At 45.2% G+C, this 25,319-nt stretch overlaps 1 protein-coding gene and 1 non-coding gene across 21 annotated transcripts in view; one reads left to right on the forward strand and one right to left on the reverse strand.

The window, feature by feature from the left end:
• Positions 1 to 7,733: 7,733 nt before the first annotated feature.
• LOC103790920 (uncharacterized) overlaps positions 7,734 to 25,319 on the reverse strand; it is a 69,716-nt gene continuing 52,130 nt past the window's right edge. For 17 of the 20 annotated variants that reach the window (XM_078355728.1, XM_078355713.1, XM_078355724.1 and 14 more), the window contains 16 exons: positions 24,704 to 24,913; positions 23,404 to 23,508; positions 22,627 to 22,836; positions 21,330 to 21,431; positions 20,572 to 20,781; positions 19,295 to 19,399; positions 18,527 to 18,736; positions 17,238 to 17,339; positions 16,478 to 16,684; positions 15,200 to 15,304; positions 14,433 to 14,642; positions 13,906 to 14,010; positions 11,982 to 12,033; positions 11,037 to 11,200; positions 10,319 to 10,370; positions 7,734 to 9,808 (listed from right to left, as the gene is read on the reverse strand). In XM_078355728.1, coding sequence (XP_078211854.1) covers positions 9,613 to 9,808; positions 10,319 to 10,370; positions 11,037 to 11,200; positions 11,982 to 12,033; positions 13,906 to 14,010; positions 14,433 to 14,642; positions 15,200 to 15,304; positions 16,478 to 16,684; positions 17,238 to 17,339; positions 18,527 to 18,736; positions 19,295 to 19,399; positions 20,572 to 20,781; positions 21,330 to 21,431; positions 22,627 to 22,836; positions 23,404 to 23,508; positions 24,704 to 24,913 — 2,345 coding nt within the window. In that variant the 3' untranslated portion in view covers positions 7,734 to 9,612. The remainder of the gene's footprint in view (positions 9,809 to 10,318; positions 10,371 to 11,036; positions 11,201 to 11,981; positions 12,034 to 13,905; positions 14,011 to 14,432; positions 14,643 to 15,199; positions 15,305 to 16,477; positions 16,685 to 17,237; positions 17,340 to 18,526; positions 18,737 to 19,294; positions 19,400 to 20,571; positions 20,782 to 21,329; positions 21,432 to 22,626; positions 22,837 to 23,403; positions 23,509 to 24,703; positions 24,914 to 25,319) is intronic. The other 3 variants (XM_078355729.1, XM_054247512.2, XM_078355730.1) reach the window with 3 other exon arrangements.
• LOC118149398 (U4 spliceosomal RNA) lies at positions 12,464 to 12,603 on the forward strand. The gene has a single exon (XR_004736768.1). It is a non-coding gene; the product is annotated as a U4 spliceosomal RNA (small nuclear RNA).

Genomic DNA, 25,319 nt, shown 5'->3' on the forward strand with positions numbered 1-25,319 from the left:
TAGCATGCAGAGAACTGTCCCTGTATTATTCTTTGATAGATTTTGCAGGAGCCGTGGCCATAACAATTAGCCCATCTGCGATGCATTGTGGGAGCCGACAGAACCCTGCACCCAGCAGGCACCGTGTGCGGACCTGGACCCTTGGAGCTATTGCCTCATGTTCCTTCAGTTCTATTGAATGTCATGATAGAAATTAAGCTATTTGGCTTTTACCCACTACTATGGCTATAGTGCAGTTTCTCTCTCTCTCTCTCTCTCTCTCTCTCTCTCTCTCTCTCTCCTCTCTCTCTCTCTTTCTTTCTCACACATCTCTGTCATTTTCACATCATGATTTTCTGCTATCTGTCTCATCAATGTGTGTTTTTGGTTTTGATATTATTGAGTAAACTTCTGGGATTGTTTTATGACTATATAAGGGTAGGTTTTAAACTCTTGTTGATGAAGGTTTGTGTTGTACCTAGTTTTTCCTTAGTATAAAAATGAGGTTTACACAACAGCATTTTTTTTTTTCTGAGATGGAGTTTTGCTCTTGTTGCCCAGGCTGGAGTGCAATGGCACAATCTCAACTCACCACAACCTCCACCTCCTGGGTTCAAGTGATTCTTCTACCTCAGCCTTCTGAGAACCTGTATTACATGTATATGCCACCATGCCCAGCTAATTTTTTGTGTTTTTAGTAAAGATGTGGTTTCTCCATGTTTCCAGGCGGTTCTTGAACTTCCGATCTAAGGCGCTTCACCAGCCTTGGCCTCCTAAGATGCTGGAAGTACAGGCGTGAGCCACTGTGCCCGGCCTAGCATTTTTTGTAGAAGTTTATTGGCTGTATTATACATTTTTCGTGTATAATCAATGCAAGTAAATTTGCTTCCTTATAGGGTAGGCTTAACTCAATGAAGAACTGCCGAATATTAGAAGAGGCGGTGCACGGTTCACGGTTCTGTCATTAGAATGCTGGAAACTAGGGACATGCAAGGAGTCACCTAAGCACGTTTATGCAATGGTTTGACTTCCTGCAGGCAGTAGCTAATGAACACCAAATCACAGTGTTTTCATTTGTGGCATGTTAGAGAGAAACAGGACTTTCTGCAGTACAAATATCTATTAACTAGTCCCTGTGCTATTAGCTTACAGAGCTCTGACTCCTGGTCTGAACAACGCACCTGCTCCTGCTAAACCTTCAACATTCACACCAATCTGTGCCTTGTCTTCAGAACTTAAAGAAGATGACAATCAGAATGAACTGCTTTCATGAATCACAGAACCAGAAATTAAAATCATTCAATTCACTTAGGCCCAACAATCCCACATGCCCCCTCTTCTGCCTCATGGCCCCTACTCCTCTAGGCAGTAGAGGTGGGCACATGAGAATTTCAAGGGGTAAGTTTAGTTCAGAGATTTTTCTCTCCTTTACTTTTTCTTCTTCTTCTTCTTTTTTTTTTTTTTTGAGAGACAGGGTTTTACCATATTGCCCAGGCTGGTTTCGAACTCCTGAGGTCAAGCAATCTGATAAAAGAAACTTACATTTGTTTTAACAAAGTTTCTTCCTCAGGACAGGACCCTCAGGCCTCTCAAAGAGCATCATAGACCTGAAACTCAGCACAGCATCCATTGAGATGCCAGCCCCCTCATTCATCATGAGTGCTTCCTCACCCCTCCCTAGTTCCTCCTTTCCCACACACAGTTATGTTTCTTCCCTGCTACATAAACCCCTAACTTTAGTTGATCAGGGAGATCGATTTGAGACTGATCTCCCATATCCTCAGCTGTAGCACCTGATTAAACCTTCTTCCTCACAGTACTCAATGTCTCAATGATGGGCTTTGTGTCGAGAAGCAGGATCTAGACGGAACCCCTGGGTTTCATAAGCTATTCATGTACACGCTTAAAAACCACAATTAATGGGTCATGGCATATTGAGAAATTGGAATAGTATCAACTTGGCCAAGTTCTCTGGAAGCACACTGTGCTTAAATGTCAGGGCCCTGCCTCCTGACCTCAACAGTTCTGGTTGATGTTGAGTCACAGCAGGTGAATATGGCCTGGTGTGAGTGTTTTATAAAAATGCAAGGCCGGGTGCAGTGGCTCACGCCTATAATCCCAGCACTTTGGGAGGATGAGGTGGGTGGATCACGAGGTCAAGAGATCAAGACCATCCTGGTCAACAAGATGAAACCCCGTCTCTACTAAAAATACAAAAACTAGCTGGGCATGGTGGTGCACGCCTGTAGTCCCAGCTACTCGGCAGGCTGACGCAGAAGAATTGCTTGAACTCAGAAGGTGGAGGTTTTGGTGAGCGGAGATTGCACGCCAGTCTGAGTAACAACAGCGAAGCTCTGTCTCAAAAAAAGAAAAAATGCCAACCATGGCTGATTGCTTTGTGTTTTAAATCCAACAAATCTCCATTTCTAGTGAGAAAATGTTGCCCAAACCAACCAAACATAGGAGTAAACAAAGAAAAAAATGAGAGATTCCGTTTCCCAATCCCACTTGATTGGTGCCAGCCATTACATATTACACGGAAGAAAGGGAAAGGCGCCAAGGCAGTCCCAATTCCTGTTCTGACAACCATCTGGCCTCCTTGGGCAAAAGAAAAAGAGGGAAGGCAAAGAGCATATAACAATACTGTTTGCAGAAATGTCCTCTCGGTACAGGAAACTCGGGTAAACTGAGAGAGTGTGTGTGCCGTGAGGGAGGCCTCGACGACTCTTCTCAGGCCCTAAGAATAGAGTGGATTTTGCCTCATTTTCTGATGTGCAAAGGAAATGATAAAAGTTGATCCAAGGAGAGGGCAGAGACAAAGAAGAGGGATGACTCCTCCCTCGCAGGTCCACCTTCCTTGATTGTTGCTTGAGGGATCAGAAGAAACGCCTTAACATAGGTGCGTGGGAACTATGGCTGCTAAATGTGACCTCCAGTAATGAGCTAGTGTGAGGTTCTGCACTAATGTGAGCCTCCATGGTGTAATGGTGAGCTCTTTGGACTCTGAACACAGCAATCAGATTTCAAGTCTCAGGGGACCTTTCTGTATAATTACAATGATGTTGCTCTCTATTGCTCCCTAAATGGAATGTGGATTCCACTGAAATTCAGAGGCTCAGCGCTGCAGGTCTCCAATACTCTCCTTGGTGTTGAGGGTCACACAAACTGGGTTCTTACAGTGGTCTGGGCCACAGGAAAATTGCTGCAATTTCACAGATTCTCCAGGCTGCCAGCCACGTGCTACTGAAGACCCTTCCCCTCTCAGGGCAACCCTGGGCCTTCAGGTGAGAGGTCTCCTCTGCTAAAGAGGCTGCCACCCCTCAATCCCAAGCCCTGAGATTCCTTTTACTCATGTCATTGAACTGTTGCCCTGTGTCTCTTTGGAAGAAACAACCTATATAAGAAACTTCACTTCCAGATTTCCTAATTCCTTCATCCCTTCGGATGCTGCAGTTTTTAATCTCCTGTCTTCAGTCTAGTACTAATGTGCAGGTTTCATTTCATTTTCATGGGATCCCCTCCAATTGGGAACCAGTGGATTCCTGTCCTTGAGGTCTCTGTGGACAGCGACTAGATGCTGCTTTTGTCCCAAATCCTGACACCTCTCTCCAGGGAATTGCCTTCCTTAGCCTCCTGTATCAGCCAGTATTTAGATTTGAGCCTGGGATCCAAGCCTCTGTGGAGACCATGGGTTCCCCATTCCAGGCCAGCTCTCTCACAGTGAATAGGCGATGAGCTGAGCAGATGGGAGGGGCAAGTCCAGGACCCTGGCATCCTCCTCCTTGCTGCCCAGACTCTGCTCTGCTTCCTGCCCAGACTCAAGGAGACTTAGGACCAGATCAGATGGAAACTCTTTTGTTCTCTTCTAATCAACACAAAAAATTAGGCAATAGTTCTGGGGGACCTTCCTAGCCTGACAAATGTCGTGGCCAAATCTCTCCAGTTCTGAAACTGTCCAAGCTTACCAAGTGTTTTGAGTTTGGGAAAGGAGGGGAAAGAGCAGACAGGAGAAAAAAGACAATGAGCGGGGGAGGAGAAAGGGTGTGTGAGGACCGGGATTCACCCTGACAGTGGAGTGACTGCTACCTGCCACCTAGGTTCCCACCATGGCACCTTCCTGCAGGTGGTTTCCATCTCTTATTGGTGGCCTAAGAACTAGACTCTATACAAAGGCCCCACCCTATTTGTCTGGTGTGACTCCTGGCAAAGTTTCTTTTCATCATTTGGGGGATAGGATGGGGATGAATAGGTTTGCAAGTGACTAGGACCCAAGTCAGGACCTTGTGGTCCCTCACAGTTCAGTGACAAGTAGCCTCCTTCCCCCGACTCCCCCTGCAGGACAGTTGCTTGCAGGACAAGGCCTGGAGGAGCCCTGGGTGCCCAAAGTCACAAAAATGCCCAGGGATGAGTCCCAGCTGGAGATGCCTTGGCTCATCTGACTGAGCTTCCAGGGCACACAGGGCAGAGACTCTGGGAATCTGGACAGGAGACTGAGCAAGAGAACCAGGGAGGTTGTGCAGCAGGCTTCTGTACAGCACCGCAGACACTCTTCTTGGAGCCCCACCCCAAGTCAGGCCATCCACCTCCTCTTCCTAAGAACCCTTCATACAGCGATTCTTTTTTTTTTTTTTTTTTTTGTGATGGAGTTTAACTCCTGTTACCCAGGCTAGAGTGCAATGGCATGATCTCGGCTCACCGCAACCTCCGCCTTCTGGGTTCAGGCAATTCTCCTGCCTCAGCCACCCGAGTAGCTGGAACTACAGGCACACGCCACCATGCCCAGCTAATTTTTTGTATTTTTAGGAGAGATGGGGTTTCACCATGTTGACCAGGAGAGTCTTGATCTCTTGACCTCATGTTCCACCCTCCTCGGCCTCCCAAAGTGCTGGGATTACAGGTGTGAGCCACCGAGACCAGCGATCCTTTTACTAGAACCACAAGGTGATAGCACCTAGATTTCAGTGCCCTCATCTGGCCAACTATCTGCAGCTGCCAATGCCCAAGGCAGCCTCCCTTCCTACCAAGACCTGAACTCAGGACCTTACCTTAAGGAGAAGATGTCCTGTCATTTCTTTCCCATCAGAGCTGCTTGGACCAAACGCGATCTCTGTGTGGTGACCAGGACAGTCCCCTCACCTGTCTCTTAGGCTGGGGAGTGCAGATTCTCCTAAGCTCCCTGTAAGTACCTAACAGTCTCGTGTGGCTCCAGCTCACACAGGAATATCCACGGCCCATATTTCCAAAAACTCCTTTCCTCCCACTCTGAATCCATCCTCTACTGCATGTTCCCCTCACAGAGCAGACACTGTTTTCTTCACATCCTCGGTTTGCCTGCCCATGACCCAGACTGACCTTTCTTTTGTAGAACTGCCTCTCCCTCTTTGGACAGTGTCTTTCTGCTACTGCACATGAAGATGTCCCGCCCTCCCCTGCTCACGGAGAGAGTGCCTGATCTGAGCTGGGCCATCATATCCAGTACTTACCTGGAATAGAAGACAGGCAGGGTGGCCAAAGACTACATGAATCTCTGAAGCTCATCCACTTGAGAGAGAGACCCGGAAGATACTGGTCCTTCATTCCTGCTGTGTATATCCAATGTGACTGAGCTCTGAATAAAATGTACAAGTTATAATAATGTAGTAATTGACTCAGCAAACCAGGACACGAACATGTTAGAGGGTGAGGTGTTGAGAGGCATGTTTGGGGGTGGTGGTGATGAGCGAGTATTTGAATAAGAGATAGGGCCTAACCTCAGAAAGCAAAGACTAATAATAGCTATTTAGAGATAAGGAGCTGAATAATTATGTACACATGGGGCCTGCTGTTTTACTAAACAAATTTTGATGTATACATAACTCTGATGAAGTATCCTAAATAAAAAACATTTTGCCATATATTTTGTGTCTATATTTACATCCACATATATATTTCTATTCATTGTATTTTGAATATAAATTTGTACAGTCATGTTAATCCCTCTTTTCCTTTAAGGATTTGAGTTTGATGTCATGCATAACACGTGTCCCCACCGAACGACTACAGAAATGTTGGCAAAGGAGGCTCAGAGGAAATGGTAGGCAATACTACCCAGTTTTGGCCAGAAGAAGGAGATAGAAAGTATTCTCACAAAATGTTAACAATGTGACTTGTTATATCGTCTTTCCACAGTAATTTGGGCAGAAATTAGTGAAATCGAAAGGTATAAATACCTTGATCTGGCCATTCCATTTCCAGGTATCTGCGCAGAAGTAGACAGGGGATGCACGACACATGTATGTGTCAGTCTGATCCCTGCAGCTGTGTTTGTAATAATACACACTGGAGCAATTTCACAGCCATCAGTTAGAGAAGGTTTGAAGAATGATCCACTTGTATCAAGAAGGGTGTTTAAAAGATCAAAGCCTGATGGAAATGCTGGAGGCAATGGCACTGATAGGAGCTCATGTGTATTGAACAATTACTATGTGAGAGGCTTGGGCTCCACGCTTTTCCTGCACAGCTCATTTAAACATTGGACAACCTGAGTATTCTGGTTTAGTGCATTTGACATAGAAATGGAGGCACAAAAAATTCATGTGTTTAACTTCAGACCCTGGCAGATTAGATTTCTCCCCCAAAGTCTGTGGCTTCACCAGAGGTGTGACTCAGGTTCTGTCATTCTCCATTTTAGAAATTTCCAGTGTTCCAAATATGAGCAGCTGAGGAAACAAACTCAAAACCTGAAACACCAAGATAAGGGAAGATGTTTGTTGGGGGGAGATTAAAAATGGAGTTTTTTTGCCCAAGCAACAAAGAGACAGGTTGGAAAATAGACAAGAGACAAGTTTGTGTGTGTGTGTGTGTGTGTGTTTATATAAGATGGGGTTTAACCATGATAGCCAGGCTGGTTTCAAACTCCTGACCTCAGGTGATCCACCCACCTCAGCCTCCCAAAGTGCTAGGATTACAGGCGTGAGCCACAGCACCCGGCCTGAAGAGAAGTTTTAAGATATATTTGGTCCAAGGAAGAGACTCTTCAGATGGAAGGTCATGTCCGCTAGAAACATTCATGTGACTGGATGGGCTCGAACCACTGTTTCAGTCAACATCTGACAGCACCAACCTAGTGGTCCAGAGACACTGCTTGTGAAACAGTGAAAGCTGCTGCTCAAGTGTCATTCATCATCGTCAGATACTGTCATTTAGTAGTACAGGGAGGTATTCTCTGTTCCAAGCTCGAGTACCCATAACTCTGCTGTTTTGTTGAAACTTCCTCCCCACCACCAGCCTCTTTAGAAGACTGGGAGCTCTGCAAACATCCAGGCCAAGAGTCCTGTCCTTGTGCATGTTTGGGCATTGATCCAGGCCCAAATCTGTGGGAGACTCCTCCACGCACATTCCAGGTGCCCAGGTGACAGCGGCAGTCTCTAGATCTGGGGTCATCCACTTTCCCATTTCTAGCCCACCTCACCCATCATGAAGCCTGGTCAGGGTTGCCAGAGATTCCAGTGAGCAGGTGCTATTTGTGTGTGTGTTTGCCAGAAGCAAACAAGAAACCTGCTGTGTGCCCACCTGGCTGATCCCTCCACCTTTCTAGCCAAGGGCTTCATGAGCCAGGGCCCTTGGGGTTGCTCACAAGGCAGCCCCTCACCGAGTAGGCATTGCTTTATTATGTGTATGTACATGTCCCCAGTAATTTGAAATATTTAAAGAATGGTTAAATGATCACTTGACAGTTACACTATAAACAAAAGATACACAGTTAAACATCATTATTTTGAGAAGATACATTTTAATGTCATTTTCAATCTTTAAAATCTCTGGTTTTATTTTGAATAAAATCTTCAATCTTAAAAAGATTACTGCAAAAAAAAATTACAGTCCATTTGCATTTTCAAATAATAAACTTGGAAATATGTTCTTATGAATGTCAACAGTCAATGCAGTGTGGAATATTAAGAACTGACTTTCATATAACAGGTAAGTTTAGAGACATGAGAAAATGTTTAATAAATTTTAATGGTGTATGTTTATTTAAATCTAGTTTTCTATTCTGTTTTGGGAAATAATTGTCTGTTGCTTTTAGTGTATTCTCCTTCCTGTCCACATATGTGGAATCTACCTATTCTCTTCTCTTTTGAAATAGTTTAAAAAACTCAAAGAGAATGGCCTGGGCTTTTCATGTCCTTAGTCTGATAGACCTTTCCTGGCTGCTCAAATAGTTATTAGCAGCTAAGAAAACTACGTCTCTTGTCAGCAACAAATCAAAAAAGGCTTCAAAATCAGTGAATTCTCTCTTTTGCTGTGGCCTTATGTGCTGACAGTCTTAAGAGAAAACATTTTAATAGTATAGATTAAAATTAACTTTGGCAAAAATTAAAATGCAGGCAGGAAATTTTTTTTCCAACAACAGACAACTAGGAAAAGCAAAGATACAGGAAAAATTGAAAATTTCCAGTAGAGAGATATAAATATAATAATGGACACCACCAGGGATGATTAATGAAGAAAATGTTTAGGGGATGGTCATTTGAACACAGCATATTAATACTTTTAAAAACCATTTTTCCAATTACTTTGGTATAAATAAGCTGTCTCTGAAAGGTACAGATCTGGCATCACGATAATGGTGATAGACAAATAGTGAAACGGTCCTGGTATCACGATCATGATGGTAGACAAATGGTGGAAGAGTTTTGGTATCACGATCATGGTGATAGACAAATGGTGGAAGAGTCCTGGTATGACAATCATAATGGTAGATAAAAGGTAACAGTCTTGGCACCCCAATCATGGTGGTAGACAAATGGTGCAACAGTCCTGGTATCACAATCATGGTGGTAGACAAATGGTAGAACAGTCCTGGTACCACGAGCATGGTGGTAGACAAATGGTGGAATAGTCCTGGTATCACAATCATGGTTGTAGACAAATGGTGGAACCGTCCTGGTACCACGAACATGGTGGTAAACAAATGGTGGAACAGTCCTAATATCACGATCATGGCGGTAGACAAATGGTGGAACAGTCCTGGTATCACGATCATGGTGGAACACAAATGGTGGAAGAGTCCTGGTATCAGGATCATGGTAGACAAATGGTGGAACAGTCCTGGTATCACAATCATGGTGGGAGACACACGGGACCTTCTCTGCCTGCAGATGGGTGAGGTAGCATTGACCCTGCAGTGTTCCCAGAAAAACACTTAGGCTGAATTTAATCATGAGGACATTTTCAGACAACTTCAGAGGGTAGAGCTTTGAGTCAGACAGCTGACCTGTCCTCTACAAACAAGCCCATGTCACCACCATCAATGACAACAACAAAAGGTGAGGAGACACTTTGGGTTCAAAAGAACTAAAGAAATGTAGCTACATTATCTTTTTACTCTTTTTCAACCCAAAATGTCTCTTCTCCTTTTGGTTGTGTGATTTGTGGTGACATGGGCTTTCTGAAGGAGAAAGGTCACTTGTGCTGCTCACTGCTCTACATTCTGAAGTTGTCTGGAGATTACCTCAGGCTATGAAACTCAGGCTAAGTGTTTCAGCAAGAACATGGTGGTGTTCATACTCTGCACCGGCAGAGTCCCACGTGATACGTTGTCTTAGTGTGGAAATATGACCCCTACCCGGGAGACCAGGGGGAGGAGTCTTGTCACCGTCGTAGTAAGAAACCTACTGTCCATGTCCAAAGACAAGCGAACACACTCTTCCACAAATAAAAAATAACATATGTGTAAGCCTGGCATGTGAAATAAAACTCAGGATAAGCTGCATAAGTTGAATACAATACATCCAGTGAGTACCGGAAGACTTCAGGTTCTTCTGCTTCCACCAGCTCCATGCTGAGCCTAGAAAAGGAAGAAAAACCAAAGAATAAGTCAGGGAAAATAAGACACCGCAGAGCTCCAGCTAGATTTCATGGGGAGCACAAGAAAGTGGTTAATAAAGAAAAAACATAGATCCATTAATGACATAACAAATTATTGCTTTATGTCGGGATGGGCAGGAGTAGGGTAAAAAAGAATCAAAGAGAGAGGGAAAGTAAGCTAAGTGATCCGTCCAGGTGACACACTGATGAGGGAGTAAAAGGACACTCTGAGTGAGTACCCTCAGGACACACAGCGTACACTGATCATAAAACCAAGTATCGTCAACCTACGGTAGTTAGTAAATGATAAGGGGAGGGAGAAATGGAAACCTAAGTATCTACCGCAATGAATACCAACAGCAATGTTAGTAGAAATCATTCAGGCTTCATTGGAAACATGGTATCGATATTGTCAGCCCACTCTTTTCCCTGGACCTGGTGTCTCCAGGTGTCAACACAAAATTAGCTGTTGACAATTGCTCAAAGTTACCTGGGGCATGGTGGGCCTTGGTCTTCTTCTGCTGCTTGGTCATTTTTAATCTCTGCAATAAATGCAGACAGGGACAGACAAAATAAGCCAATTCTCCTACACCCATAACCGTCCACTGTCTAATCCCTGCACAGGGACCTCAGGCTCCTCAACATGAGAGCAGGATAATGTGAGAGACAGACTTCAGGAGGTCTGAAGGCCAATCATGAGAGAGATTTCTTGGTTCCTGTCTCAGACCAATGATGAAATGTCCCTATTCTGGTAGACCATTATCCTTTTATCCCAAGTTTCTACAGACAGTTACACCAAGTTTGTACAAACAGGGAAGAACCTCACAGACATGCTTGGGGAACAAAACTCATGAGGAACTTGGTAGCTGGCAAGAGACATTTAATTCAGATTGACAGATAACTTGTGGGCATGTGCTGCAGAGCTTGGCGTGAGTGTGCAACACCTGCCTTAAGTTTCAATGTCCTGACAGTCGGTCCAGGGTGCGACGGGCATGGCCTGAGACTAGAGACAGGGCAAAGCTCACTGTCCCACCCCATGCCGGTGCTTCAGACTGGAATCCAGAGTGATTGAAATCTACACTCACGTACAGGCTCAGCCCACAGTGATGACAACTCTCAGCCCAGCCAGGGGAGCAGTGCCCAAAGACTAAGGGGTCTATCTGGGACACAAAATGGAGCTTTAGCGCCTTCACAATGGAGTCACTCACTGTCTATGTCAACAGCCGAGATGACTTGCTGGTCCTCTAATGAGTGGAAGTTGCTCCTCAAAGTCTCATTGAAGGCAGATGGGCCAGGAGGAACTGAGAGAGTCGAATCACCTTCATCCCAGGACTCCTGCGGGGCTTCCTCCTCCACAGACTCCTGCAGATTCCTGATGAGCCAGGCAGGACAGGACGGCAGATTAAACCAACAGATTAGACAACAAAGTCCCCCAGCTGATCTGATGGAAGTCACAATGGAGTGGTCACAGAAAGCAAAGGCATTTTTCCTTCAAGAGAAAAAAAAACTATCCTTCTAAATGCAGGGTGAAGGGTGACTACCCTGGGGACACAGCACAAATGAGCAGCAGGTGCTCAGTGCATTTGCCACAGATGAGCCACTGCAGGCCACCCAGACTCCCTGGAAACTACCATCATGAACTGCAACACGAGCACTAACATGGGGATTCAACTACCTCGCGTAAGTTGTGTTGAATTTTACATGCAGCATTCAAGTGAACAGAGCTCCTGAGGCATTTCAGACACCCAGATCTTCTGTACTAAGGGCCTCCCTTTTCCAGTATTTTGATAGCATATGTATATTTTTTGAATTTCTTCTCTTCACAAATCCTAGCAAACATGCTAACAACAAATGGGTAGAAAGCATATCCACATCTCTCCCTGGAATTAAACCCATGGGAGAGAACAGGGGAAACCAAAAAATCCCTGTTTGCTGAGTTCACCTGGCTCAGCAGATTGCAGGTCCCTATCTTGGGAGGACTAAGAAATTAAAACCTATACAAGTGCCACACATCACCCACAGCACTGTCAATGAGGACAATCTGTAGCTGGTGAATGGAAGGCAGAGTTCTAGTCATCATTTTCTCCTTTTCCTGGATCTGCAGTCTCCAGGTGTCACTATGGAACTAACAGCCCACAGCTCCACAGCATTACCTGGGGGGCACTGGCCCTTTCTCCTCCTCTTCCTCAACATCACCTTGACTTCCTGTAAATAAATTCAGAAAAGCAGGTCACATTAAGCAAATCACACTTCACATATGACCAAATCAGTGTTTAGTCATAGCACAGGCACAGAAATGATCTCACGGCAAGAATACAAATTCTGACAGGAAGATTCTAGGGTGCCCCAGATGAAGCCTGGTGAGTAGATGAGCCTGCTTTCCAGATGCACAGGCCAAAAGCTCCCTGTATGGGTAGGCCATAATGCCATATTCTCTCCCTGAGTCTATGCAAATTTAAATCAAATTTTTTCCCAGAAAATCTCCAAAAATAAGTCAAACTCTTTCCCGGGAGTGTTGCTGCAATACTGACTTATCTCACCAGGGAGCAAGGTCATTGAATGGTCAGAAGCATCTATACATGAAACGAGATGGATATGTAAATTCTAACAACACTTGCTGCAAATAGAATCTGTAAGCTTTGCGCAGTGGCAGTATCATAGCCAATGGGGTTTATCTGAGATGAGATTATCGCTAATTGAAAACAATCCCAATACCTCGCCGAGATGACATGTAATAGAGTCGGCATTGACAACTTTTGACAGTCTCTAGGGAGAAGGAATGAAAAAAGACAAAACAAAAGATAAAACAAACAAAAAACAATCTCTGGGCTGGGCATAGTGGCTCACGCCTGTAATCCCAGCACTCTGAAAGGCCGAGGTGAGCACTTCACGAGCTCAGGAGATCGGGACCATCCTGGCTAATACGGTGAAAGCCTGTCTCTACTAAAAATACAAAGAAATTAGCTGGGCGTGGTGGCACGCGCCTACACTCTTAGCTACTCAAGAGGCTGAGGCAGCAGAATCGTCTGAACCCAGGAGGCAGAGTTTGTAGTGACCTGAGATCATGCAACTGAACCCCAGCCTGATTGAGAGACTCCACCTCCAAAACAAAACAAAACAAAACCTATGATTTGAAAGGACAAAGTAGGTGAAAAATTTAAGGTCAGGAGTTCAAGACTAGCCTGGCCGATATGGTGAAACCTCATCTCTACCAAAAATAAAAAGTTCACTTGGTGTGGTGATGGGCACCTGCAGTCCCAACATCACAAAGCGAGGGGCTTTACCTCATTTGGATAAGCGGTCATAAGTGTTCGCACTGCAAGATGTCTGCCTTTGCAGATGGAGAGAGAAATTTGCCTGACTTTGAAGATGGAGAGACAGAAAGGAAGGAAGGAGAGAAATCAAGTGCTCAGTGACAGTTACTAAAGACACTGCTGAAGATACAGCCTGGGAACCTTCATTCTCAATCCAGAGATCTTTCCACTCCAACAACCCCTCTCCTGTCACAGCTTCCTTCCTGTCCTTTACACCTGGAAAGATGCTGCCTCTTGTTCCAAAGACCGCCTTTCATCAGATTATGGAAGGAGCAGAGTCCTCTTTAAGCTCCCCACAGCGGGTTCTGTGTATTATTACCGCATTGCCCCCAGGACCCGAGAACAGACCTTTGCCTACTGGACCTCAGCAGAAACCTGCACTGAATGGCAGTTCACGAGCCTCAGACATTTAGACCAACAGACTGGATGCTACTTGTCTGCAGGATCTCATGTGGTACAGAGAGAATTCCTGTCAACATGATTAAGCCTACTGCTGAGAAAAACAGGTGGTTCTGTGCTTGTGCCAGGAATCATAGCTGAGATGTTACGGAGTCCCACACCCACCTTACTGCAGATGTAGAAAAGTGGCTACATACTTTGGCCTCTCTCATCCGCTTGTAACAATATGTTAAGATACAAATTTACATTTGCTTAGAAGTATGAAAACAAAGAAATAAATTCTGCCGAAGAGAGTGTTCAGTTTTTCAGAGAAATGACAGGATATCGTTCAGCACTTCCGTGATAGTGAATGAAGAGAACTTACCTTCCGTCTTCAGCCAGCAGTCCAGGTAGTAGGCCGCTTGACTCCTAAGATGTTTATTTTTGCTGTCTCTGCATTTCTGTTCTTCATCATGATCTTTTTGATCATCTGTAAACAAATTCAGAAAGCAGGTCACATTCAGCAAATCTCACTTCACACAAGACCAAATCAGTGTCCTGTCATAGCAGAAGAACATAAAATATTCTCAATGGAAGATTGAGATATTATGATGGGAATGTTCTAAGGGGCCCGAGATTAAGTTGCCTCAGAAGCAGATGAGCCTGCTTTTCAGATCCACGGGACAAAATCTGTCTCATCTTGTAGAAATCAATCCCATATCCTAAGACTTAAGTCAGTGCAAACAATTAAAACTTTTTTCCCAAAATCTTCAAAACTTGCCCTACTTTCCAGAAGGGTTGCTGCAATACTGATCTATCTCATTATATCATGGTCAAGGAATGGTTAGAGAAATTTATATAGGAGACTGAACCAATGGGTCAGTACTTACTCATCCATACAATAGAACTTACTGTAGGTCTTCAGCCGGCAGTTCAGGGAGTAGTTCGCCTCACTCAGAAGACATCTATTTTTGCTGACTGGGACATTCGGTTTGTTATTTTCTTGCTGGGAGCAGGATTTCTCAATGCCTTCTGGAACGTTCACCTCTGTGTATTTTCTGTAAGGAGGCCGGCCAGATGCCACCTTGCTGATGTTTGAAGCAGATAACAGAAAGCCAGGGACTGGGGAGAAGAAACACAAACACATGGTGGGTTAGAATCTGGTGACATCAAATTAGTTCAATCAGGACTGAGGGATGACACTGACAGCCTTGCCTACTGATTTGAAGATGTTATTTCCCCAAATTACTCTTCTCATCTCCACTCTTGATCTCCTTAAAGTCAAGTTGTCTTAGCTACTCATTCAAATTGAAGCCAGTACATAAACATTTCTACCTCTTTCTTCTTATGAGTTCTGAAAAATCTTATATGGTACGCAGAAAATTCCTATAAACATGATTTAGCCTCTTGCAGAGAAAAGCAGGTGGTTTGGTGCCTGTGTTAGGAATCAATAGCTGGATGTTAACCCCAGTCTCACATATGTCTTACTACAGATGTGCAAAAGTTGCTAAATAGTTTCGCCTCTGTGTTACGTCTTTAACAAAATGTTAAAATACTCATTGCTATTTTTCTAGAAATATGAGGATGAAATTAACTTTGAAGAAGAGAGTGTATAATTCCTCAGAGAAAAGAAAAAACATTGTTGACCACTTCCGTGATGCTGAACCTATGGAACTTACCTTCCGTCTTATGCCGGCAGCACAGGTAGTAGGCAACTTGACTCATAACAAGTTTCTTTTTCCTGTCTCTGTATTTCTGTTCTTCGTCGTGACCTTTTCGATCTTCTGTAAATAAATTCAGAAGAGAAGGTCACATTAAGGAAATTGCACTTCACACAAGACCAAATCAGTGTCCTGTCATAGCACAAGGATGTAAAATATTCTCAGCGTAAGAACGTGATATTCTGACAGGAATGTTCTAACAGGCCCTAGATTAGGTTGCCTCAGTAGTATATGAGCCTGCTTTTCAGATGCATAAGACAAAATCTCCCTCATCAGGTACATCTTAATCATGTATCCTCTGACCTAAGTCAGTGCAAATGATTAAAACTTTTCTCCCAAATCTTCCAAATTTGCCCTTACTGCTTTCCAGAAGCATTGCGGCAATACTAATCTAGCTCCACATATATTGTGGCCAATGAATGGTTAGAGAAATTTATATAAAAGACTGGACCGATGGACAAATTCTAACAACCTTAAAGAAAAATCCATGGAGCCAGCCTGGTGTCTCACACCTGGAATCCCAGCATTTTAGGAGGCCCAGGAACGCAGATCACTTGACCTGAGGAGTTCAAGACCAGCCTGGCTAACATGGTGAAACCCCACCTCTACTAACAATACAAAACTTAGCCATTTTCGGTGGTGCCCACCAGGGATCCCAGCTAACTGGGAGGCTGAGGAACCATTATAAGGGTACTTCCTGCTCTTGCTGGTGCCACCTACACATAACACAGGTTCTATTAGAAGCAGAGCCCCTTCGACCTCTTCACAGGAGGAACTGTGTGCTATCACCACGTTTCCCGCAGGGTCCGAAAGGCACAGCTTTGCCTACTAAGCCTCAAAAAACCAGAACCAAGTAAAAGTTCAGTAGCTTCAGACATTTTGATCAACAAGCTAAATGCTACTTGTCTGCAGGATCTTATACTGTACAGAGAGGATTCCTGTAAACATGAATTCGGTCTCTTGCTGAGAATAAACAGGCGGTTCTGTACCTGTGTCAGACACTGATAGCCTGGATTGTGACCCCAGTCCCACACCCATCTTACTGCAGCTGTGGAAAAGTAGCTAAGTACTTCGGTTTCCGTCTTCCATCTTTAACAACAATGTTAAAATACCCATTTCTATTTTTTACAAGTATGGGAAGGATGAAATAAATTTTGATGAAGAGAACTGTGAGTTTCTCACAACAACACAGGACATCATTGATCATTTTCATGGTGGTCATCTTCTAGAACTTACTGTATGACTTCAGCCGGTAGTTCTGGAAGTAGGCCACCTGACTCAGAAGAAGTCTATTTTCGGTGGTTCCAGCATTTGGTTTGTTTTCTTCCTGTTGTGAGCAGAACTTCTCAGTGCCTTCTGGAACATTCACCTCTGGGTTTATTCTGGAAGACCTGCCAGACGCCACCATGTGGACGTTTGGGGCAGAACACAGAAAGCCAGGGACTAAAAAGAACAAACCCAAACACATGATGGGTTAGAAACCTGTGACGTTAAATTGGTTTAATCAGGACTGAGTGATGTCACTGACAGCCTTGCCTATTGGACATGTTGTTTCCCTGCCTTGACTCTTCTCATCTCCACTCTTGATCTCCTTTAGGTTAACGTTCTTAGCTATTCAATCACCATAAAACCAGGAAATACACATGTCTACCTTTATCTTGCTAATAAGTTCTTCAGGATCCTACATATTAGAAAGGATTCCTGTACACATGATTTAGTTTCTTGCTGAGACACACAGGTGGTTCTGTGCCTGTGTCAGAAATCATTAGCTGTGATATTGACCCTAGTCCCAAACCCACCTTACTGCAGACATGGAAGAGTTGCTAAATACCTTGGCCCTGACTTCCAAATTTACCAAAATGTAAAAATAATCATTGCTATTTTCCTAGAACCATGGTAAGGATAAAATTAAATTGAAGAAGAGAGTGCATCATTTGTAAGAGACAAAACAGGACATTGTGCAGCACTTCCATTATGGTGAAACTATAGAACTTACCTTTCGTCTTCAGCCGAGAGCCCAGGCAGAAGGCCGCTTGACTTGTAAAATGCTTATTTTTCTTTTCTCTGTATTTCCGTTTTTCATTATAATCTTGATCACCTGTAAAAAAATTCAGAAGAGCAGGTCACATTCAGCAATTCTCAATTTAAACTAGAACAAGCCAGTGTCCTGTCAAAGCAAAAGAAAGTAAAATAGTCTCAATGGAAGAATGCGATACTATGATGGTAATGTTCTCATGGGGCCCTACATTCGGTTGCCTCAGAAGCAGATGAGCCTGCTTTTCAGATCCATGGGACAAAATCTGTCTCATCTTGTAGATCTCGATCCCATATCCTCTGACTTAAGTCAGTGCAAACGATTAAAACTTTTATCCCAAAATCTTCACAACTTCCCCTGACTGCTTTCCAGAAGGGTTGCTGCAATACTCATCTAGCTCATCCTGTATCACAGCCAACGAAGGGTTAGAGAAATGTATACACAAGACTGGACCAACGAATATATTTTTTGACAAGCTCTGCTTAAAAAAAGAATCTGTAAAGCCAGCATGGTGGCTCATGCCTGGAATCCCCGCACTTTAGGAGGTCTGGGAGGGCAGATCCCTTGACCTCAGGAGTTCGAGATCAGCCTGGCCAACGTGGAGAAACCCCGCCTCTGCATCAAACACAAACAGCAGCCAGGCGTGGTGGTGCCCACCGGGGGGCCCAGCTAATTGGGAGGCTGAGGCACCGGTACCAGGGTACTTCCTGCTCTTGATGGGGCCACTTACACATTCGACAGGTTCTACTCTCAGGAGCAGGATCCCCTTTCAGTTCCTCAAAGGAGGTACTGTCTACTATCGCCGTGTTTCCCCCAGGGTCCCCAACACACAGCTTTGCCTGCTGGGCCTCGGCCGAAACCGAAACCACGTGCAAGTTCAGCAGCCTCAGACATTTGGACCAACAGACTAGATCCTACTTCTCTGCAGGATCTTGTACTGTGCACAGAGGATTCCTGTAAACATGGAATCAGCCTCTTGCTGAGAAAAACAGGTGGTTCCGTGCCTGCGTCAGAAATCCATAGCTGGGATTGCAACCCCAGTCCCACACCCACCTTACTGCAGACGTGGAACAGTTGCTAAACACTCTGGCCTCTGTCTCCCACCTTTAACCAAATGGTAAAACACACATTTCTATTTTCTAGGAGTATGGGAAAGACGAGATTAACTTTGAGGAAGAGAGTGGTCAGTTTCTCAAGATGAGGCAGGATATCATTCATCACTTTCGTGGAGGTGAACCTATGGAACTCACCGTATGCCCTCAGCTGGTAGTTCAGGGAGTAGTTCACCTCACTCAGAAGACATCTATTTTGGCGAACTCCAACATCCGGTTTGTTATCTTCCCGCTGGGAGCAGGATTTCTCAATGGCTTCTGGAACGTTCACCTCTGGGTCTTTTCTGGAAGGAAGTTTACCGGAATCCACCCTGCTGATGTTTGGGTAACAATACAGAAAGCCAGCAACTGGAAAGAAGAAACCCAAGACATGGTGAATTAGAAAGTGGTGACGTCAAATTGGTGTAATCGGGACTGAGGAATGTCACTGACAGCCTTGCCTATTGATTTCAAGATGTTATTTCCCCAAATTAATCTTCTCATCTGTGCTCTCGTTTACCTTAGAGTCAACTTGTCTTAGCTACTCATTTACCTTGAAGCCAGGACATAAACATTTCTACCTTGATCCTGTTTTTCAGTTCTAAAGGATCTTATATGGTATGGGTAAGATTCCTGTAAACATGATTTAGCCTCCTGCAGAGAAAAGCAGGTGTTTTGGTTCCTGTGTTGGAAATCAGCATCTGGGATGTTCACCCAATCTCACACCTGTCTAATTGCAGATGTGGAAAGTTGCTAAGTAATTTTGCCTGTGTGTTAAGTCTTTAAGAAAATGTTAACATACCAATTGCTACCTTCCTAGAAGTCTGTGAGTGATAAAATTAAAATGAAGAAGAGAGTAGAGCAGTTGTCAGAGACAAGACAGAACACTGTCCAGGACTTCCGTAATGGTGAACCTACAGAACTCACCTTTCATCCTCAGCCGGCAGGCCAGGTAGCAGGCCACTTGACTGATAACAAGTTTGTTTTTGCTGTCTCTGTATTTTTGTTCTTCATCGTGATCTTCTTGATCATCTGTAAACAAATTAAGAAGAGCAGGTCACATTAAGGAAATCGCACTTCACACAAGACCAAATCAGAGTCCTGTCATAGCACAAGGACGTAAAATATTCTCAGTGTAAGGATGTGATATTCTGACAGGAATGTTTTAACAGGCCCTTGATTAGGTTGCCTCAGTAGTATATGAGACTGCTTTTCAGATCCATGGTACAAAGTCTCCCTCATCTGTTAGATCTTAAACCATGTATCCTCTTACCTAAATCAGTGCAAATAATTAACCTTTTTTTCCCAAATCTTCAAAAATTGCCGTAACTGCTTTCCAGAAGCATTGCTGCAATACCGAGTTATCTCATCATATATCATGGTCAATGAATGGTTAGAGAAATTTATATAGGAGACTGGACTGATGGATGAATCCTAACAACCTTTACTTAAAAAAGAATCCATGGAGGCAGCCCAGTGTCTCACACCTGGAATTCCAGCACTTTAGCAGGCCCAGGGAGGCAGATCACATGACTTCAGGAGTTGAAGACCAGCCTGGCCAACATGGTGAAACCCCGCCTCTACTAACAATACAAAAATTAGCCATTTGCGGTGGTGCCCACCAGAAATCCCAGCTAATTGGAAGGCTGAGGCACCAGTACCAGGGTACTCCCTGCTCTTGATGGTGCCACATACACATACCACAGATGTTATTGGAGCGGATTCCCCTTCTAGCTCTCCACAGGAGGTATTGCGTGCTATCACCACATTTCCCCCAGTGTCCCCAGAACAGAGCTTTGCCTACTGGGCCTCAGAAAACCAGAAGCAAATGGAAGTGCAGTAGCCTTAGACATTTTGACCAACAGACTAGATGCTACTTGTCGGCAGGATCTTATACTGTACAGAGAGGATTCCTTTAAACATGGCTTTGGTCTCTTGCTGAGAAAAACAGGTTGTTCTGTGCCTGCCTCAGAAACTGATAGCTGGGATTGTGACCCCAGTTGTACACCCACCTTACTGCAGACGTGGAGAAGTTGCTAACTACTTTGGCTTCTGTCTTCCATCTTTAACAAAATGTTAAAATACCCATTGCTAATTTCTACAGGTATGGGAAGAATGAAATTAATTTTGATGAACTGTTAGTTTCTCAAAACAACACAGGACATCATTGATGACTTTCGAGGTGGACAACCTACAGAACCTACCGTCTGTCTTCATCCGGTAGTTCTGGAAGTAGGCCACCTGGCTCAGAAGAAGTCTGTTTTTGCTGGCTCCGACATTTGGTTTGTTTTCTTCCTGTTGTGAGCCGGATTTCTCAATGCCTTCTGGAACGTTCACCTCTCGGTTTATTCTAAAAGGAGTCCTGCCAGATGCCACCATGTTGACTTTTTGGGTACAACACAGAAAGCCAGGGACTGGGGAGAAGAAACCCAGACACATAATGGGTTACAAACTGGTGACGATAAGTTGGTTTAATCAGGACTGAGGGATCTCACTGACAGCCTTGCCTATATTGCACATGGTGTTTCCCTGCTTTTACTCTTATCTCCACTCTTGATCTCGTTTAGGTTAATGTGTCTTAGCTATTCATTCACCCTGAACCCAGGAAATACACATTTCTACCTTTATCTTCCTGAGAAGTTCTTCAGCATCCTACATATTAGGAAAAATTCCTGTGACCATGATTTAGTTTCTTGCTGAGAAACACACATGGTTCTGTGTCAGAAATTATTAGCTGTAATATTGACCCTAGTCCATAACCCACCTTACTGCAGACATAAAAGAGTTGGTAAAAACCTTGGCCCTGACTTCCAGATTTAACAAAATATTAAAATAATCATTGCTATTTTCCTAGAAGCATGGAAAGGATACAATTAACTTTGAAAAAGAGAGTGCATCATTTGTAAGAGACAAAACAGAACATTGTGCAGCACTTCCATTATACTAAAACTATAGAACTTACTTTTACTCTTCAGCCGAGAGCCCAGGCAGAAGGCCGCTTGACTTGTTAAATGCTTATTTTTGCTGTCTCTGTATTTCCGTTTTTCATTATAACCTTGATCACCTGTAAAAAAAATTCAGAAGAGCAGGTCACATTCAGCAATAATCACTTTTAACTAGAACAAGCCAGTGTCTTGTCATAGTAAAAGAACGTAAAATAGTCTCAATGGAAGAATGCGATACTATGATGAAAATGTTCTCACAAGGCCCTAGATTCGGTTGCCTCAGAAGCAGATGAGCCTGCTTTTCAGATCCATGGGACAAAAATCTGTCTCATCTTGTAGATCTCGATCCCATATCCTCTGACCTAAGTCGGTGCAAACGATTAAAACTTTTACCCCAAAATCTTCACAACTTGCCCTGACTGCTTTCCAGAAGGGTTGCTGCAATACTCATCTAGCTCATCCTGTATCACGGCCAACGAAGGGTTAGAGAAATGTATACCGGAGACTGGACCGACCGACGTACTTTCTAACAAGCTCTCTACCTCAAAAAAGAATCTGTGGAGCCGGCATGGTGGCTCATGCCTGGAATCCCCGCACTTTAGGAGGTCTGGGAGGGCAGATCCCTTGACCTCAGGAGTTCGAGATCAGCCTGGCCAACGTGGAGAAGCCCCGCCTCTGCATCAAACACAAACAGCAGCCAGGCGTGGTGGTGCCCACCGGGGGGCCCAGCTAATTGGGAGGCTGAGGCACCGGTACCAGGGTACTTCCTGCTCTTGATGGGGCCACTTACGCATACCACAGGTTCTACTCTCAGGAGCAGGATCCCCTTTCAGTTCCCCACAGGAGGTACCTCTCTGCTATCGCTGTGTTCCCCCCAGGGTCCCCAACACACAGCTTTGCCTGCTGGGCCTCGGCCGAAACCGGAACCACGTGCAAGTTCAGCAGCCTCAGACATTTGGACCAACAGACTCTAGATGCTACTCCTCTGCAGGATCTTGTACCGTACAGAGAGGACTCCTGTCAACATGGATTCAGCCTCTTGCTGAGAAAAACAGGTGGTTCCGCGCCTGCGTCAGGAATCCCATAGCTGGGATTGCGACCCCAGTCCCACACCCACCTTACTGCAGACGTGGAAAAGTTGCTAAACACTCTGGCCTCTGTCTTCCATCTTTAACCAAATGGTAAAACACCCATTTCTATTTTGTACGAGTATGGGAAAGACGAGATTAACTTTGAGGAAGAGAGCGGTCAGTTTCTCGAGACGGGGCAGGACACGGTTCATCACTTTTGTGGAGGTGAACCTGTGGAACTCACCGTATGCCCTCAGCCCGTAGTTCAGGGAGTAGTCCACCTCACTCAGAAGACATCTATTTCGGCGGACTCCGACATCCGGTTTGTTATCTTCCCGCCGGGAGCAGGATTTCTCAATGGCTTCTGGAACGTTCACCCCTGGGATTCTTCCGGCAACAGCCCTGCCAGATGCCACCGTGATGACATTCGGGGCAGAACACGGAAAGCCAGGGACTGGAAAGGAGAAACCCAAACGCACGATGGGTTAGAAACTGGTGACGTCAAATTGGTTTAATCAGGACTGAGGGATGTCACTGGCAGCCTTGCCCATTGATTTCAAGATGTTATTTCCCCGAATTACTCTCCTCATCTGCACTCTCGATCACCTTAAAGTCAACTTGTTCTTAGCTACTCATTGCCCTTGAAGCCAGGACATCCACATTTCTACGGCGGTCCTGCTTATAAGTTCTGAAGGATCTTATATGGTACGGAGAAGGTTCCTGTAAACGTGATCTCGCCTCCTGCTAAAGGAAAGCGGGAGGTTCGGTGCCCGTGTTAGGAATCGACAGCTGGGGTGTTAACCCTAGTCTCGCACCTGTCTTACAGCAGACCTGGAAACGTTGCTACATCGTTTCCTCTCTGTGTTAGGTCCTTAACAAAATGTTAAAAATACCCGTTTTGCTACTTTCCTAGAAGTATGGGAAGGATGAAGTTCACTTTGACAAAGCGAGTGTATGGTTTCTCAGAGACAAGACGGGACACTGCTCGGCACTTCCGTGACGGTGAACCTACAGAACTTACCTTCCGTCGTCAGCTGACAGGCCAGGGAGTAGACCACTCGACTCACGAGCAGTTTCTTTTTGCTGTCTCCGTATCTCCGCTCCTCATCGTCATCTTCTCGAGCGTCTGTAAACAAATTCAGAAGAGCGGGTCACAGGAAGCAAATGGCACTTCGCACAAGACCAAATCGGTGTCCAGTCATGGCACGAGGACGTAAAATAGTCTCAATGGAAGAATGCGATACTATGATGGGAATGGTCTCACGGGGCCCTAGATTCGGTTGCCTCAGAAGCAGATGAGCCTGCTTTTCAGATCCATGGGACAAAAATCTGTCTCATCTTGCAGATCTCGATCCCATATCCTCTGACTTAAGTCGGTGCAAACGATTAAAACTTTTACCCCAAAATCTTCACAACTTGCCCTGACTGCTTTCCAGAAGGGTTGCTGCAATACTCATCTAGCTCATCCTGTATCACGGCCAACGAAGGGTTAGAGAAATGTATACCGGAGACTGGACCGACCGACGTACTTTCTAACAAGCTCTCTACCTCAAAAAAGAATCTGTGGAGCCGGCATGGTGGCTCATGCCTGGAATCCCCGCACTTTAGGAGGTCTGGGAGGGCAGATCCCTTGACCTCAGGAGTTCGAGATCAGCCTGGCCAACGTGGAGAAGCCCCGCCTCTGCATCAAACACAAACAGCAGCCAGGCGTGGTGGTGCCCACCGGGGGGCCCAGCTAATTGGGAGGCTGAGGCACCGGTACCAGGGTACTTCCTGCTCTTGATGGGGCCACTTACGCATACCACAGGTTCTACTCTCAGGAGCAGGATCCCCTTTCAGTTCCCCACAGGAGGTACCTCTCTGCTATCGCTGTGTTCCCCCCCAGGGTCCCCAACACACAGCTTTGCCTGCTGGGCCTCGGCCGAAACCGGAACCACGTGCAAGTTCAGCAGCCTCAGACATTTGGACCAACAGACTCTAGATGCTACTCCTCTGCAGGATCTTGTACCGTACAGAGAGGACTCCTGTCAACATGGATTCAGCCTCTTGCTGAGAAAAACAGGTGGTTCCGCGCCTGCGTCAGGAATCCCATAGCTGGGATTGCGACCCCAGTCCCACACCCACCTTACTGCAGACGTGGAAAAGTTGCTAAACACTCTGGCCTCTGTCTTCCATCTTTAACCAAATGGTAAGACACCCATTTCTATTTTGTAGGAGTATGGGAAAGACGAGATTAACTTTGAGGAAGAGAGCGGTCAGTTTCTCGAGACGGGGCAGGACACGGTTCATCACTTTTGTGGAGGTGAACCTGTGGAACTCACCGTATGCCCTCAGCCCGTAGTTCAGGGAGTAGTCCACCTCACTCAGAAGACATCTATTTCGGCGGACTCCGACATCCGGTTTGTTATCTTCCCGCCGGGAGCAGGATTTCTCAATGGCTTCTGGAACGTTCACCCCTGGGATTCTTCCGGCAACAGCCCTGCCAGATGCCACCGTGATGACATTCGGGGCAGAACACGGAAAGCCAGGGACTGGAAAGGAGAAACCCAAACGCACGATGGGTTAGAAACTGGTGACGTCAAATTGGTTTAATCAGGACTGAGGGATGTCACTGGCAGCCTTGCCCATTGATTTCAAGATGTTATTTCCCCGAATTACTCTCCTCATCTGCACTCTCGATCACCTTAAAGTCAACTTGTTCTTAGCTACTCATTGCCCTTGAAGCCAGGACATCCACATTTCTACGGCGGTCCTGCTTATAAGTTCTGAAGGATCTTATATGGTACGGAGAAGGTTCCTGTAAACGTGATCTCGCCTCCTGCTAAAGGAAAGCGGGAGGTTCGGTGCCCGTGTTAGGAATCGACAGCTGGGGTGTTAACCCTAGTCTCGCACCTGTCTTACAGCAGACCTGGAAACGTTGCTACATCGTTTCCTCTC

Source organism: Callithrix jacchus, chromosome 18 (genome assembly GCF_049354715.1).
Source record: "Callithrix jacchus isolate 240 chromosome 18, calJac240_pri, whole genome shotgun sequence".
NCBI classification, from domain to species: domain Eukaryota; kingdom Metazoa; phylum Chordata; class Mammalia; order Primates; family Cebidae; genus Callithrix; species Callithrix jacchus.